The sequence below is a fragment of the Epinephelus moara genome, chromosome 17, assembly GCF_006386435.1.
Source record: "Epinephelus moara isolate mb chromosome 17, YSFRI_EMoa_1.0, whole genome shotgun sequence".
In the NCBI taxonomy this organism is placed as follows: domain Eukaryota; kingdom Metazoa; phylum Chordata; class Actinopteri; order Perciformes; family Serranidae; genus Epinephelus; species Epinephelus moara.
In genome coordinates, this window is record NC_065522.1 from 32,374,858 (window position 1) to 32,389,544 (window position 14,687).

General features: G+C 43.7%; 2 protein-coding genes across 5 annotated transcripts in view; one reads left to right on the forward strand and one right to left on the reverse strand.

The window, feature by feature from the left end:
* Positions 1-14,433, reverse strand: part of LOC126404333 (high affinity immunoglobulin epsilon receptor subunit alpha-like) — a 23,082-nt gene extending 8,649 nt beyond the window's left edge. Inside the window, exons 1-6 of one of the 3 annotated variants that reach the window (XM_050067509.1) lie at positions 14,395-14,433; positions 14,140-14,175; positions 13,615-13,878; positions 13,293-13,535; positions 13,041-13,217; positions 12,638-12,911 (exon numbers count right to left, since the gene is read on the reverse strand). In XM_050067509.1, the coding sequence (XP_049923466.1) occupies positions 12,799-12,911; positions 13,041-13,217; positions 13,293-13,535; positions 13,615-13,878; positions 14,140-14,175; positions 14,395-14,425 (864 nt within the window). In that variant the 5' untranslated portion in view covers positions 14,426-14,433 and the 3' untranslated portion in view covers positions 12,638-12,798. Of the gene's footprint in view, positions 1-895; positions 951-12,637; positions 12,912-13,040; positions 13,218-13,292; positions 13,536-13,614; positions 13,879-14,139; positions 14,176-14,394 lie in introns of those variants that run through there. The other 2 variants (XM_050067507.1, XM_050067508.1) reach the window with 2 other exon arrangements.
* On the forward strand, positions 4,772-11,372 carry LOC126404382 (butyrophilin subfamily 1 member A1-like). 2 transcript variants are annotated; one of them, XM_050067584.1, is made up of 3 exons: positions 4,772-4,881; positions 8,504-8,839; positions 8,946-11,369. In XM_050067584.1, the coding sequence occupies exons 1-3, from the start codon at positions 4,824-4,826 to the stop codon at positions 9,074-9,076; spliced, it is 525 nt and encodes a 174-aa protein (XP_049923541.1). In that variant the 5' UTR covers positions 4,772-4,823; the 3' UTR covers positions 9,077-11,369. The 2 variants fall into 2 exon arrangements, with proteins under 2 accessions (XP_049923541.1, XP_049923543.1); XM_050067586.1 differs by having other exon boundaries at positions 4,783-4,881; positions 8,637-8,839; positions 8,946-11,372.
* Positions 14,434-14,687: the final 254 nt, after the last annotated feature.

The following is a 14,687-nucleotide window of genomic DNA, read 5'->3' on the forward strand; positions in this document are numbered from 1 at the left end:
GCTAGCTCCGGTTTGTTATTCAGGTTAAAGTGGGAAGAAGCAGCGGGTCTGTGGGGCAGCTGAGTGAAGTGGAGCCTGAGGAGGAAGCACCGGTTAGCCCCGGTTTCACTACAGGCAGATTCACTCGCTACAGGGGCGAGGAAATAAAACCTGAACAGCCAATCAGAGTGATCTCTCTCACCGACAAGCTCCGACTTTGGTCGACGGCTGACTGTCGGCTTGGTGTGTCAGGGCCTTTAGTGACGTGGACAAGGGAATGTAAATCCAATTGATTTTAACACTGTAACTGCAGTGTCGTCCATCAAATGTGTGATGTTAGATAGTTTAATAAACTGTGTGGTCAATGTTGTAACTTCTTTACTTCCTGTTAAAGTAAACAAGTAGAGTAAGTTTACTGTGGTTATCAAGGTGATTCACATGCAACTGATTTTTGTTGCGATATCTTCTTGACATTTATGAAATTAGGATTTTGACCATCAGAATATAATTTACCTGACTTTAGATTTATGAAGCACACTGTGAACTCTACGTGCAAAACTTGAGTCTCACCCATCAGTGTAAAGTGCAACATAACCTGTGAGCAAAGGTGTGATGTTTTATGTGTTTTCACTTCCTTCTATAGGAAGGCCGTCAGATTTCATTGTGCTTGTGCAATAATTATGAAGATCAGTCTGTCAGTCTGTCTAAACTTTTAAAGAGTGGATCTGTCTGCCTGTTTGCTCATTATATTGGTCAGTCGTGTTTTTTAGTTTTTACTTTTACAGACCTTCCCCCATGCTGATCAAAAAAACCTTTAAATAGTAAAAAGTTTTCAAACCCTTCAAACATGAACTACGCTGTCAATCATTCAACACAGATATGTACATTCATTTAAATGCAGCTCAGATGTACTTACGGAGCAGAGGAGATGTTCGCTTCATTCTCCATCCTCGTCATGTAACAACAGTTCTCAGAAGTTTTCTGTCGAAACACATAACCCCGCCCACTTCCTCTCTGTATGTAACCTCTCTGGCTGTGTGGTTTTCTCTGAGACAGTCAGCAAGAAAATAGGTCAGTTAGTTTGGTTTATTAGCACAGAGGATCTGGTAAAACACAATAAAAACACAAAACACTTTGACGAGGAAGATGAGCTGAAAACACTCCAGGAGGGTTGTTGGCACCTGAACACTGAGTGTCATAATGTTAAGGCCCTGTTTACACCAGTTGAATACTGGTGTTTGATCAGTGACTTCCAGCACCAGGCACCAATGAAAATAGCCGTCCGTTCACATCAGCATGATTCGCTGCTGGTCAGCGTTATTGTGTAACAGCACCCAGCAGCGTCAACAATGTAAGTTAAGCAGGCGAACGTCTGAGTAGGGTCGGTAGGAGGGACTTTCACCCAGGAAGCCGGTGTTCACTTCCTGTAAAACTGTAAAGCCAAACCCTGTTCTTTTGTCCTAAACATAACCACGTGTGTGTGTTGGCTAAACGTAACCACGTGTGTGTTTTGGCTAAACGTAACCACGTGTGTGTTTTGGCTAAACGTAACCACGTATGTGTGTTGGCTAAACGTAACCGCGCGTGTGTTTTTTGGCTAAACGTAACCACGTGTGTGTTTTGGCTAAATGTAACCACATGTGTGTTTTGGCTAAATGTAACCACGTGTGTGTTTTGGCTAAATGTAACCACGTGTGTGTTTTGGCTAAACGTAACCACATGTGTGTGTGTTGAAGGAGAAAAATGTCAATCCACAGTGTTGTACTGACGTAGTGCTTTTATTTTGAAAGAGACTGTATCAAACTGTACATTTCCTGTAAACAGAAGTGTATTTTGAAAACAGACAATGCATGTAACAGGCTGAAGTTGACACGGCGTCCCAGTGTCAACAACCAACACACCCAGGGTACCTTGGACGTGGATAACTTCGTGGAATGTCTTCATTGCATCTCGCCGGTAAAGAGGCTGAAACTAGTACGTTCACCTGGGTGTTCTGTTGCCGTCAATGCAGGTCAGAGCTGGAGGCGATAACAACCCGTGACCACTGCAGAGTCATTAGACCCAGTTATGAATGCTGAATCCGATTAGCAGTGATGGAAACACAACACCTGGGTGAATGCATTAATTTTAACCCCTTAACTGGTGAGGTGCCATTATGCGCCTCCACAAAATACCGTCTGTTTCCTCTGAAGCGGCGCTCAGACATGGATCCAGATTAGTCTGCAGAGAGTTTCAAAGAGAGACTGAATACGTAAGTGAGATATAAAAAGAAGTAACTACCGTAAGTTTCAATCAGTGAAAACTCTGCAGCTCAGTCACTGGCTCAAACTAACAGCTGGTCCACAGAGCCCTCTGCTGGACACACAGCATAACTTTCTCTCCACTGTGATAATAATTCATTCAAATAATGAATGTGTCCCTCTTCAAACCCCACATAGAATCTGTGACACAAGTTTGGATCAAATGGTTCTGTGTGAAACCTGTTTGTCTGCTGAGGCTCATGTTGTTTCACAGCAGTTTATTACAGTTCATTTCAGATCCAGTGCTGCAGGTCTGACACATTCATAAGTAAGGGTAATATGGTCCCGACCATTAACTCAGGGAAACGGTGCTTTGAACACGTGGTTGGAGCGGCTCGGAACGTTGTGTGGAAGAGTAGCAACCCAAGGACCCCAAGTTGACGTGGCATATGACGTTACAGCAATGGCCCCCTTCCCTACCAGTGAGTCAGAATACATCTCAAAGACGTCTTGTAATTTGACATGTAATTTGAACATTCTCTGTATAATTACACGTAGAATTAGTAACAGTGCCAACACCGTACGTTAGCAAAACGTCTTTGACCTCTTCATTTAGCCAACAAGGCTAACAGCGAGCGAAAATCTGCTTGCGGGCATGCATGTTTGCTTACGTCCAAGGTCCGACGTGAGGCGATCAATGCACTTCTTCCGTAAGTAGGGGCTTTTCATGTCAGGTCCTCGGAAACCTCTGAGCCCTCTGTGTGTTAACGTCTGCAGCCTGTATGTGCTGTACACCTTCTGTCACCGCCTCCTGCTGCAGCCTCCTGATCGTATCCGGGCTCGGAAAGTGGATAAGATGAGCACATACATGCAGGTCAAATGTTTCAGGGAAAATTCAAATTCTGTCACTCATCAACCCGACACTCAGAGATGGGCAAAAAAAATACATAAAATAAAATAAATAAATAAATAATAAAAATAAAATATAAAATACTGGTGCCAGAAAATGTATCAAAATGAAATACATGTATTTTGTATTTTCAAAAACAGAAAATACTTTTTTCTTTTTCTTTGTAGCAGCAACCCGCAGCTCTATAGGTCACTCTGTCTGTCGGTTGGTCCACAAAGCTTTTCGTGAATAACTCAAAAAGTCCTTGACCATAAATGCTCAACATTTGCATACTGCAACTAGAGACCATGAGCAACTATCCCAGAAAGAATGCCCACGATTCGTCCATAGGTGGCGCTATACTAACCGATTCAAATCTTTTTGTGAATAACTCAAAAAGTCCTTGACCATAAATGCTCAACATTTGCATGCTGCAGCTAGAGACCATGAGTAATGCACTAACCTAGACAGTTAGCATAAGCATCGCTAGCTTGATATTATAACTATCATCCCCATGTATTTATACAGTAGGCTATGTAGCCAGACCCAGACATAAATCATGCATCAAGCCAGTTGACATCTGTCACACTCAGATAAATATTTACCTTGACAGACAATCTGTTGAACTTGGAAGACGTGAGCAGCAAGGTAGTCTACTGGTGGTGTGGGTCCATCCACGTGAGCAGCATGCCTGGCTAGTCTAGTCTAGCTGTGCTGTGAACTGTCACCAACGGTCGAGCTGAACAGCAGCAACATACTGTAGCTACTGTAGCTAGTTCACTTGTTTGCTGTCTAACTCGGAGCTTTTGGAGCCCTGTGTTCAACTCTTTCAAATGACAAAGAGAAAACAAAGCTAGGGACATGTAGGCTACCCTAAGATATTATTTATTGATTCAGATTTAGATTCAGACAACTTTATTGATCCCACGTGAGGCAGTTCATTTGTAGCAGACTCATCCTAAGCATCAACCACAGCAACATACAGTTTCCTATGTGATGCACAGTCCAGTAAAACAGAGCACGAGGTCACTGAAGGGCCCAAGTTTAAATAAACATATAGATACAAATATTAAATAAGTAAAACATATTGTTACATCCAATATTATAAGAATGTGTAGCCTATTATTTTTGTTTTTTGATTTGTGGAGAAAGTATTTTGAGTATTTTAAATACAAAATTACTCCACTGAAAAGTATTTAGTTACAGATTACATTTGCTTTTTATCAGCCTTATCAAATACAAATTACAAAATACTCAAATACATATATTAAATACAAGTAATAGAAATACTGCCCATCCCTGCCGGCCTCAGGAGTGATCAGCACTCAGCCTCAGTGTGACTGAGTGGAAGTGAGAAAGTGTTTCTGCTGACAGACTCTCTGACTTTAATTGTATTGATAAAGGTCGATCAGGGAAACAACAGATAGTTTCTAATAAATAAATAAATAAGTCATTTCTTTCTTTTCTTATTCAGGCTTTGAATCAGAACAAATCAAATATCAAACCTGTCAGTGACACGCTGAGTTTATTTTATCTGTATGAACCTGATGTATCAGATCAGTCTGATCAGCTGTCCAATCAATAATTCCTCCTCAGAGTGCACGACGTCCTACAAAATGCTCCTCCTCCTCCTCCTCCTCTTCTCCGTGCACAGACCCGTGCAGCTGTGTGCGGGTGGAGTCAGTCAGGAGAAGGATCGACTCTCTGCTCACATCATGGCGCAACTTGCGACTTTGTTAGTGGGTACATGGATGTTTTCTCTGTCTGCAGCAGGTGAGCTGTGTGTGTGTGTGTGTGTGTGTGTGTGTGTGTGTGTGTGTGTGTGTGTCATAATATCTTGTGATGGCAGCAGTCAGGATGTGTTTCTGTTCACAGCTTCATTTTCTTTTAACTTTGCTGTTTCAGATTCTTTTTGCGATGTTTTTTTTTATTTCGACGAATTCTTGTAAACAATAGTTTGTTTTGTAAATAATGACGTCACCAACCGTGAGTGATGTTTGAGCGTGAGAACGATCTTGTGTACAGTAGCGTCAGACAGACATGTCACCACCCTGTGCCTGTCTGTCTGTCTGTCTGTCTTCACACTGCTCCTTTATGTGATCTCAGCTCAGACACAAGACTCGAGGCTGTGTCAGGACCAGCTGCACTCGTCACTGTGCAGAATGCTTTACTTCCTGCAGTTATAGTCCAGTTAATCATATTCCAACATGTAATTTATTTCTGCCCTCAAATGAACGATTGGAGAAAAGTCAAATCAAACACTGACAGAAGAAATTAATGCAAGGTGTTATGACGTCATCAGATCAAATCCTGACTGTAGTGTAAGTAGTAATGTTCACACTGAGTGCAGAGGGTGAGTTCACAGTCAAACTTATTTATGTAACATCAAGAGCGTTCATAGAGCAGTGTGCAGAAGGGATTCAGGAGAAGGCAATGCTCTTTTCACCTCGCCAAAATGTAGCGTAACTTCAGAGCGTTATTTGCCCTCCTGTCTGATAAGACAGCACATCATGGCTGCTACCAGACGATGCCTCAGCTCCTCTGCTGCAGGATGATGTCAGCACCTTTACTGTGGCTTTAAAGCTGAGTGTGATGCAGCAGGTTTGACTGGCTGTAAAGACTCCAGCTCCAGATCTGCTGCTTCATCCCTTTGTTCGTGTGTGTGTGTGTGTGTGTGTGTGTGTGTGTGTGTGTGTGTGTGTGTGTGTGTGCCCTCAAATTACTGTTTGCAATGAGGACTCGTGGCAGATGGCTCAGACGCCAGAGTGACGCCTGTGTTTCAGGGTGTGACAGCTGCACCCTGGGAACACTTTGAGAAGACAGCTACACCACGTGTCATGTGATGAGGACCAGCCAATCACAGCCCACAGGTCTCTTTCCTCCCTCAGTAAATATCAGTGTGTGATCAATATGGAGGAGGAGCTGATCATGTTAGTGCAGAGCTGTCAGAGCGTCTCATCTGTCCCACACACACACAGGAAGTAGATCAGCTCTGACCTCAGGGTTTCAGGTAAACAGGCTGTGATACGGTGACCATTAAGGTTGCTTAGCAACCTGTTGCTGTGCTCTTGAAAGCTGGCCCAGAGACACAAGAGAAGCTCCCAGTGTCTGACCTCATGTTTTCCAGGTGGTTAAAGAAGCAGCATGTGTGAGGGCCGTCTTCACATGACGCACCTGCATGACGCATCTCTGTCACTGCGGTCAAGTGATCACAGTGTTCCAGCTCCTGGACATGTTTACATTCAGACAATATCCAAATGTTTTTCCATCCATCCATCCATCCATCCATCCATCCATCCATCCGTCTACCCATCCGTCTACCCACAGAACTACACTGTAAGAGGAAGTGTAAGAGAACAAATGAACAAAGAACAACTTAAAAACCTTTCATACATGCAGCACAAAGGTCTTTACGCTTCAACTGTGTCATGATCCTGTTTGTCTTGTCTTTATATCCTCTGGACTTTGATTTGGAGTTTTCTGTCTGTGTTTCATGTTTAAACTGCTTCCTGTTTTATTTTGTAGATTCTCTCCTCATGTGTCGTGTCTGGTTTCACTTCCTGTCTTTGTGTGTTTTCTGTCACACCTGTCTCGTTAGTCCCTCCCTGTTCCCAGAGTCTTCCCTTCACACCTGTTGTGTATTAGTCTTGTCCGCTCAGCCGTTGTTGTCAGCCAATCCCCACCTCCGTCCTGTTGCCCATGTCCTCCTCCTCCAGCTGTGTCTCCTCTTGTGATCAGTTTCCTGCGTATAATGGTGCATTCGTTTTCTACTCAGAGGTCGGAAATTCCAATCCATGTTGTTTTCCGACTTGTCCACCGTCGTCAACTAGAATGCAAAAACCGGAGGTGATGTCATTCCGACTTCAGACCTCCGAGTACAAAACGAACGCAGCATATACCTGTGTGTGTCCTGTTGTCCTTTGTCAGTTTGTCTGTCTTGATCCTGGGTGTGTTCTGTGGTCGTCCCTGTTCGTCGTGTTTTTCCTGGTTGGTTTTCCGTTTTTTTTTTTTTTTGTTCTTTTGCCTTTTGTTTGAGTGCCTGTTCCTGTGCGTATTCTTTTGTAAAGCGTCTTTGAGTACCTAGAAAAGCGCTATATAAAACCGATTTATTAATATTATTATTATTATTATTATTATTATTATTATTATCCTGCTGTCATTTGGACTTTTAGCTGCCTGCCTGTGCTGGATGTTTTCAATAGGCTACATTAAAGCTCGCTTTTTGTCAGACACTCTGTCTGTTTGGGTCCTCCTCCACACTGACACGTGACAAACTGATTCATAAAATCCAGTGAGAGTTTAAAAGAGTTGCAGCAGCGTGAAGCGTAAAAAGAGTTTAAGATCTGTATGACTAAGCGAGCAGCTTCTCTGATATCTGAAGGGAGTGTGTTCAGTAGCTTTGGAGCGTCACTGACAAAGGCTGCATTCTTCATCTTCTTCCAATAAAGCAGCAGCAGATGTTCTCAGTGTTCTTGGAGGCAAACAGCGAACAAGGGAGTTAGTGATGTAGCATGGTCCCAGCCCATGTAGGGCTTTGTATACAAGGAGGATGAGCTTAACATCTAAATATAACAGGAAGTCAGTGCAGAGCAGCTCAGACTGGCCTCATGTGCTCTCTGCTCTTCTGGTTCACAGTCGAGCTGCAGAGGTTTCAATCAGCTGACGTCCCTCAGTGGTGTTTTGGGAGGCCAGTAAAAAGTGCGTAAATGTCCCGCAGGACGTTGCTAATAAAAAATTGTCCTGAACGCGTCGTGCTGTGTCAAATGTCCTCGAAACAGCCAGCCAGGCACAGAAAGGTTGATCCCTTTGTATTGTGGCTAAAACTCACCAAATCAACGAACGCTCTCTGTCTGAAGTCATGTTTGATAACGTGAGGGAGTGGATCCACGACGGCCGACAAATGGACTTTGCTCTTAAAGTCACCGACAGACAGACAGCAGATGTTGAAGAGGTGAACACACTAGGAAAAAACAGCACCACCTAGTGGACAGAAAGAGCAACTGATTTTATTATTCTAGGACCAAAAGTTGGATTAAAATGTGTATTTGCAAAAAGTAATGAGGTATAAAGATGGATACTCGAAACTATTCTGTATTGATTTTGTTCCTCACCCCTAGCTATGCAGTGTGAACGCACTTAACGCACTTAGCGCACTCAGAATATCGAGTGTTTAGTACAGACGGATGAGATTTGAACCAAATCCCGGTTCGCGTCACAGATTTAACATGAGAACACGAGATGTGTAAAACAGTGTGTGTGTGAATGTGTCGTGTGTGAAATGCTGATGTTGTTATCACTGTCGTCAGATCAGTTTCTGAACAAACTGTGGAGCTGATTGAAAACTAGCTGCACAACTGACGTCAGCTTCCTCTGGATTTCTCCTCTTCTTGTTCAGACCAGCAGGTCACAGCGACGCCCTCAGCAGACGCCACGCTCCCATGTCAGGCTCCCGCAGATACTCCCACTGACCTCAAACTGTTGAAGTGGAGCAGACCTGATGTGACTTCAGGTTATGTCTACTTTCACAGAGACGGGCGCTTGTTGAAAGAATACCAGCACCCGTCCTATCGTGGTCGCGTGGAGCTGAACGATCCAGAGATGAGGAACAGAGACGTTTCTGTTGTTCTGAGGAACGTCAGCAACAGCGACGCTGGAACGTACGAGTGTCTTGTTTCAATTAAATCCGAACAAACAAGCAGACAATACGTGAGGCTGACAGTCACAGATGAAGGTGAGTTTGTGTTTGTAAAGACTAAGTCATGTGATCAAAGTGCAGGAGATGACGTCTGACGTGAGACTGAAATGAGTTCTGCTCTTCACCTGTTGGTGCTCTGCAGGTCACAAAGGAGACGCTCCTGCAGGAAACAAGCGTGCAAGGATTGGGAAAGTAAAAAACACAGCTGGTGGAGGAAACAAGAATGGATATGTTGGACTGGCACTCTGTGTAGTATCAGCACTGGTTTTATGATCTTTATGTACGTATACAAAGATCAAAAAACCTTTGTGGTGTTCCTAAAACCTGTGGGGAGCACTGACTGGAGACGTAACAGGTAACAGATGTTTGTCAAGACGTCCGACAGTCCGTCTGTGAACACTTTAAGAGCTCGGCCAGCAGGGACTGTGTCCTCAAACCAGGTTTTAAACCATGAAACATGATCTTTTCCAAACCATAACCTAACGTTTTTTTGTGCCTAACGCTAACCACTCGTTAACCACAGCGCTGAAACATAAAGTTTTGATATATCTGCTACATGTAGCATACAAATGGAACATGTCCACGACTGCAGACACATGTAATGGCAACGCTTCTTTTGGCTGAGACAGACTGCACTTCCTCCTGCAATGTAAAACAGTCAGTGAAATAAGGATCCTGATGTTGCTGTCGTCTCTCACCGCCTTCTTCTGTTGTTTGTCAATCAACATGATGTCCGATTGGGAGGTGTCCTCCACTGTGACCTTGGGACTTCCAGCCCACACTCAGTGCAGCACTTGGTCATGGCGTCCCATGTGCACTCTTCCTGCTTCCATCTTACACCCTGCTGTTATGTGCTGAACTGTCTCAGGAGCATCTCTGCTCAGCACCTGGGGTCCTGTCTGCTGTGGTAGACCTCTGCTTCTGTTGACCTGGTACTAAGTTCCTGTTCCTGTGCTGCCATGGTTAGTGCCTCTGTGCCGTTTGTCAGTCCGGCCTCTTCTAAACACTACTAGGACTGTTGATGGTACATGCCGTGATGGTGGTTCATCCTCCTCTTCTGCTGCCTGAGGTATTCACTTACATGTAGCAGCTCATCTTTGGGCACCATCTTCCTGATGTGTTCCTGGATGTTGGTTGTTTCGTCCTGGACGGGGGCTCTGACACTCCTCGCTATGCTTAGTTTACAATCAGTAATATATTCAGGAAGTAACTGTTTATATTTGTTTGGATTTTATTTCATTTTATTCTGTACTAATTTAAATATTTGTATTTATGTAAATATATTTGTAGGGTTTGGTGGAAACAAGGCTTTACATTTCAATGTATAAACCTGTTGTAAGAGCCAGAATGTTTTGATGAACAATGAGGTACGTTAGGCGCTGTTGTGCTGGTATGTTGGGCGCAGCATAGGTAGGAAGGTCGCTGTTGCCTTGCTGGGAAATCAAAAGGTTTTGTTTGTCACACTGTTTGCTTTCAATGGAAACAATGGAAATGAACTTTGTGTCACTGAACAGAGTAAAGAGGATTGTGATTCTGCAGTTCACCCTTCAGAGCCTGTACTGACCACAACACACACCACAACAAAACATAGCGCACGGCATCAAACCAAAGCAAGCGCACCAGTCAGGTCACTCCTGACTCAGATATCTCAGTGGCTTGAAGTACAAGACTTACCTCCTACAATATGTGACTTCATAGTTTTTCATTAATCATCATGTTGACGTTTTTATGTTCCTAACTAGCCCCAGCTTGAGTCTGTGGTGCAGGCTCAGACGGGCCATCAGGCAATTCAGACTGCAACGAGGTGACCGGTACCATCTGTGCACACGTTATAATCTAGAAGAGTGGCTTTCAAACTTTTCATGCTCAAGGTACAGCAGAGAGCAAGCCAAAATCTCAAGGCTCACCTGTATCTCTGCACAACAGCTTCTATTATGTGTTAACACTCAAAAACCAACACAGGTAGCTTTCATCATACTGTCTACTGACTATCTTCACCTGTGCTTTGTCGTAATTTTCTCTGTACAACAAAGCGATCCATCGTTCCACTCACAGCTGTCTCCTTTCAAATGTTAAAAGTATTAAATTAAATCACATCTTTAGGTAGAGTTTGCCTCTGTATTAGGAAACGGGTGCACACGACATATTGATACAGACGATTAAACACACAGAGAGGTTTGAATGTTTCAACGTTAACGACACTTCACAGACACGCTCTGACTTGTATGTACACTGTATGTTTGCTGGCTGAACCCTTTCATAAGTTGTTGAGCATCTGGAATAAACAGTGAATCAGCTCTCATGTGTCTTTATTACTGTGTTGACTCCATGCAGGTGTGTCTGTGTATTTGGATCACGGCCTAACTTCATGGGTGTCGTTGGAGATCCTGAACGTGTCGTGACATGTTTGACACTCAGATGAAATGTTTGAACTGATGTGACCTGTGAGGTTTGATCATCTCAGCAGGTCTGACAGGAACACATCAGACTGTCTCATCTGAATGAATCTGATCAGTTTTGAATGTTTCTGTGTGACGTTCAGTGGACCTGCTGTCTCTCTTCTTCTCTTAATGTTTTCTCCTGTGAGTTCAACCGCTTCCAGTGAAACTGATCCCCTGTAGGACAAAGTGAAGCTGCTGTGCTGCCACCTGCTGGCTGACTGACTGTAACGACATGATGTTAGAACAAGTCATCTGGATGAGTCTGGTTACTTCCTGTCAGTGTGACGTCAGAGAGGAGTTGTCTGATGCTCTTAGAGCTTCTAATACAAAACTGTGTGTTCAAATCTCCTGACTACAGTTCCACTTCAGGGCAGGAGCACAGAGTGTGTTTGATCTGATAAATATCTGGGACTGTGTTAGACGACTCAACTATTTGTGAAAAAGCTGAAGCTGAGTTTTTATTTTAGAAACAGGAAGTGCTTCTGTTTCTTGGTCTCTGCTACAGCAGTGACTGTGTTGATTATGTGCGGAAGCGTCTGCAGAAGGACTTATAGTTGCTCTCACTGGTTCCTCTCAGACGTTTCAAAGCTCTGTTTATTTTGTACACTATCATCTATATGCCAATGTCAGGGTGTATTGTAGCCGCTCTTACTAACCCTGTAGTTGCCCCTGTTTGTCTGGTTGTTATGGTTCACTTATAGCGTATAGCTTCACTTATATTGGCTTTTCTTTGTAGTCATCTTATCTTGTGTTTCATACTGCTGGTTTTAGAGCTGCATGTTTTTAATTTTGTTGTCTGTCTGTGACTTCATGCTCCTGCTTGTCTCGGCCAGGACACTTCTGAAAGAGATTGTTCATGTTAAGAGATTATTCTGGTTAAATAAAACATGACGACGCCCTGTGGTGCTGAAATGTTGTTGTCACTGTTAAAGGCTGAGCATCAGTCAGTGTGTTTGGGTCACTGAGCATGCTCAGTGCGATGCTGTATTGTCAGACGTTTCCTTCTGTTCACCAACACGACTGTACGCTTCTCTGTTGGTTCATATGAAGACTGTTCATGGAGGTTGTGTGAAGTGTTTCCCTTTATACTTGTTTTTATGTTTTTATGTTAGTTTATATCTTTGCTAAAGGACAGATGATTGGTTCAGTGTCTCTGAGGAAGTTTTTCTTCTCTTTCTGTTTGTTCTTCATTTTTGTGGTTGTTTTGTTCCTCTTTGTAGAACAAGTCTACAAAACCACATGAGAACAAAACACAGAGAGAAAAGATGCTCATCATTTTGTTTTATTTCATCTAAAGAGATTAAAAGCATGACCTCTACATTAACATGAATAACAACACGACTCACAGCAGAGTCTGAACAAATATCATCTTTACTTTGGACCAATATCACATGAGAAGACTAGAAGAGTTTAAAGAGAGTCAGAGATCCTGAGTTCAACATCATCTACAAGTCAAACTACAACATGTGGAGTTCCACAGGGAAGCGTTCTGGGTCCTCCACTGTTTCTCATCTACCAAGGACCTGAAACATTTTAGCTTCATTTCACATCAGTTCAGAAGTGGTGCTCCGTGGTGACAGCAGTGATGACATCATCATACTCATCATCCAATCCCTCCTCAGCCTGGGTGGACGGGGTCATCACCACAGAGACAGGCAGGTCATTTCCTACAGTCAGAGCAGGTTAGAAAGAGTTCTGTTAGAGACAAGCGTCAGTCTTCAACACCAGATTGATTGAATGATTGATTGATTGATTCATTCATTCATTCATTCATTCATTCATTCATTCATTCATACCTGTGGGCCGTTGTCGATATAAAGACACCATGATGAAAGTGGAGATGCAGTACGGACAGAACACCACCAGGTGGCAGACCACTCTGAACACAAGGTGATGGTGGTCTGAGTCAGGGGGCGGGGCTGCAGATGTGGGCGGGGCTGAAGACATGGGCAGGGCTGTGGTTGTAGGTCTACCTGTAGAGAGAATCCCACCTGGTCAGGTGAATATCTGGATGAATGAACTCCTGAAATCAAAGGTAACCTCCTGACCTGTGACAGTGAGCCAGCTGGGTGGAGACTCTCCATGACCTGTGATGTCACACTTGTAGAGGCCTTCATCAGACCTGGTTACATGGCGGATGGTCATGTGACCTGCAGGCTCAGTCCTGATGAAGGAGCCATCTTTATAGAAAGCAGCTGGGAGGTTGGAGGACGTCTTTGTTTTACAGTGCAGAGTGACATCATGTCCCTCCATCACAGGGAGGACAGGACTCTGCAGGATCACTGATCCACCTCAACACAGAGACAAACTACAGCATTTCATCCATTTACACACAGCTTCATCAACACTGACTCCACAGTCTGATCTTACCAGTGACATTGATGTTGATGCTCTTACTGGTTGCTCCCTCTCTGGACTCACACCAGTAAACTCCACTGTGCTTTGAGAGGATGTAGCTGATGTTACAGACAGAACCAGCTGATCTTCCCCAAGTTACACCACATTCAGTTCTGGTGTCTCTGGTTGTGTTCCTCCTCAGAGTCCATCCAGCAGAGCTGTCGTCCTCCTCACAGCTCAGAGAGACAGACTGTCCTTTAAACATCTGAGAGCTGCTGGGACTCACAGTCAGAGAGGCTGCAGGGAGGAGAGGATAGACACATTAAAAGCTGAAGCCATTGACAGATCTCAGTTTGTGTTTGTGTCCAACGTATTTAGACTTTGTGCAGACACAGGAGGAGGACAGACAGACTCCCCATCAACCTCTCAACCTGTGTCTTTGTGTCTTTGTCAGTCTGAAGTCTTAAATCCTCCCTGTGTGATCTCCAGTGACTCTTCTATCAGTGTTTGTCAGACACAGTCAGTGAGTTTGAGATGTGACAGAAGAAGTTTACTGACCTTGGTTTGTTGTGCAGCTCAGCAGTGAGGTCACACCTGAAGACAAAGAACACTCAGGTTAGTTTGAGGCTGTGATACAACGAGAGCTTCGACACAACTGATGAACACCTGAGTGCAGCAACACAGAAAGATCTTTGTATCACATACTGATGAACACAGAGAGGAGGAGGAAACAGATGAGAACTATAGATTTCTCTTTGTTCTTGTATTTCTTTCAGTTTGATGATTTTAGAAACATGAACAGATGATACTTACAGAGCAGCAGCAGCAGAGAGGTTTCCTCCATCCTGTTACTTGGTGAAATGAGATCTACGTGTTGATGAGAGGTGTGATCAGCTCATGGTCACATCAAGTAAACCCTCCTCCTTCCTCTGTGGCGGGCAGTGTTGTGGTTTCATCTCTACACACTGTTAGATTTCTGTGTTCAGTCAGAATAAAACAGATGGGTGTGTGTGTGTTATAGTTGTGATTGCAGGAGGTGAAAGTTGAAGCTGCTGGTTTCATCACAGAGATGATTTTAATCTTTAGAGAAACATGACAAAATGACT

What these genes read in the sequence shown, in the direction of transcription:
- LOC126404382 (XM_050067584.1), top strand. Translation starts at nt 4,824, where the DNA reads ATGGCGCAACTTGCGACTTTGTTAGTGGGTACATGGATGTTTTCTCTG. An exon ending in GTTTTCTCTGTCTGCAGCAG is followed by an intron (nt 4,882 to 8,503) that starts GTGAGCTGTGTG and finishes CTTCTTGTTCAG; the next exon opens with ACCAGCAGGTCACAGCGACG. An exon ending in GCTGACAGTCACAGATGAAG is followed by an intron (nt 8,840 to 8,945) that starts GTGAGTTTGTGT and finishes GGTGCTCTGCAG; the next exon opens with GTCACAAAGGAGACGCTCCT.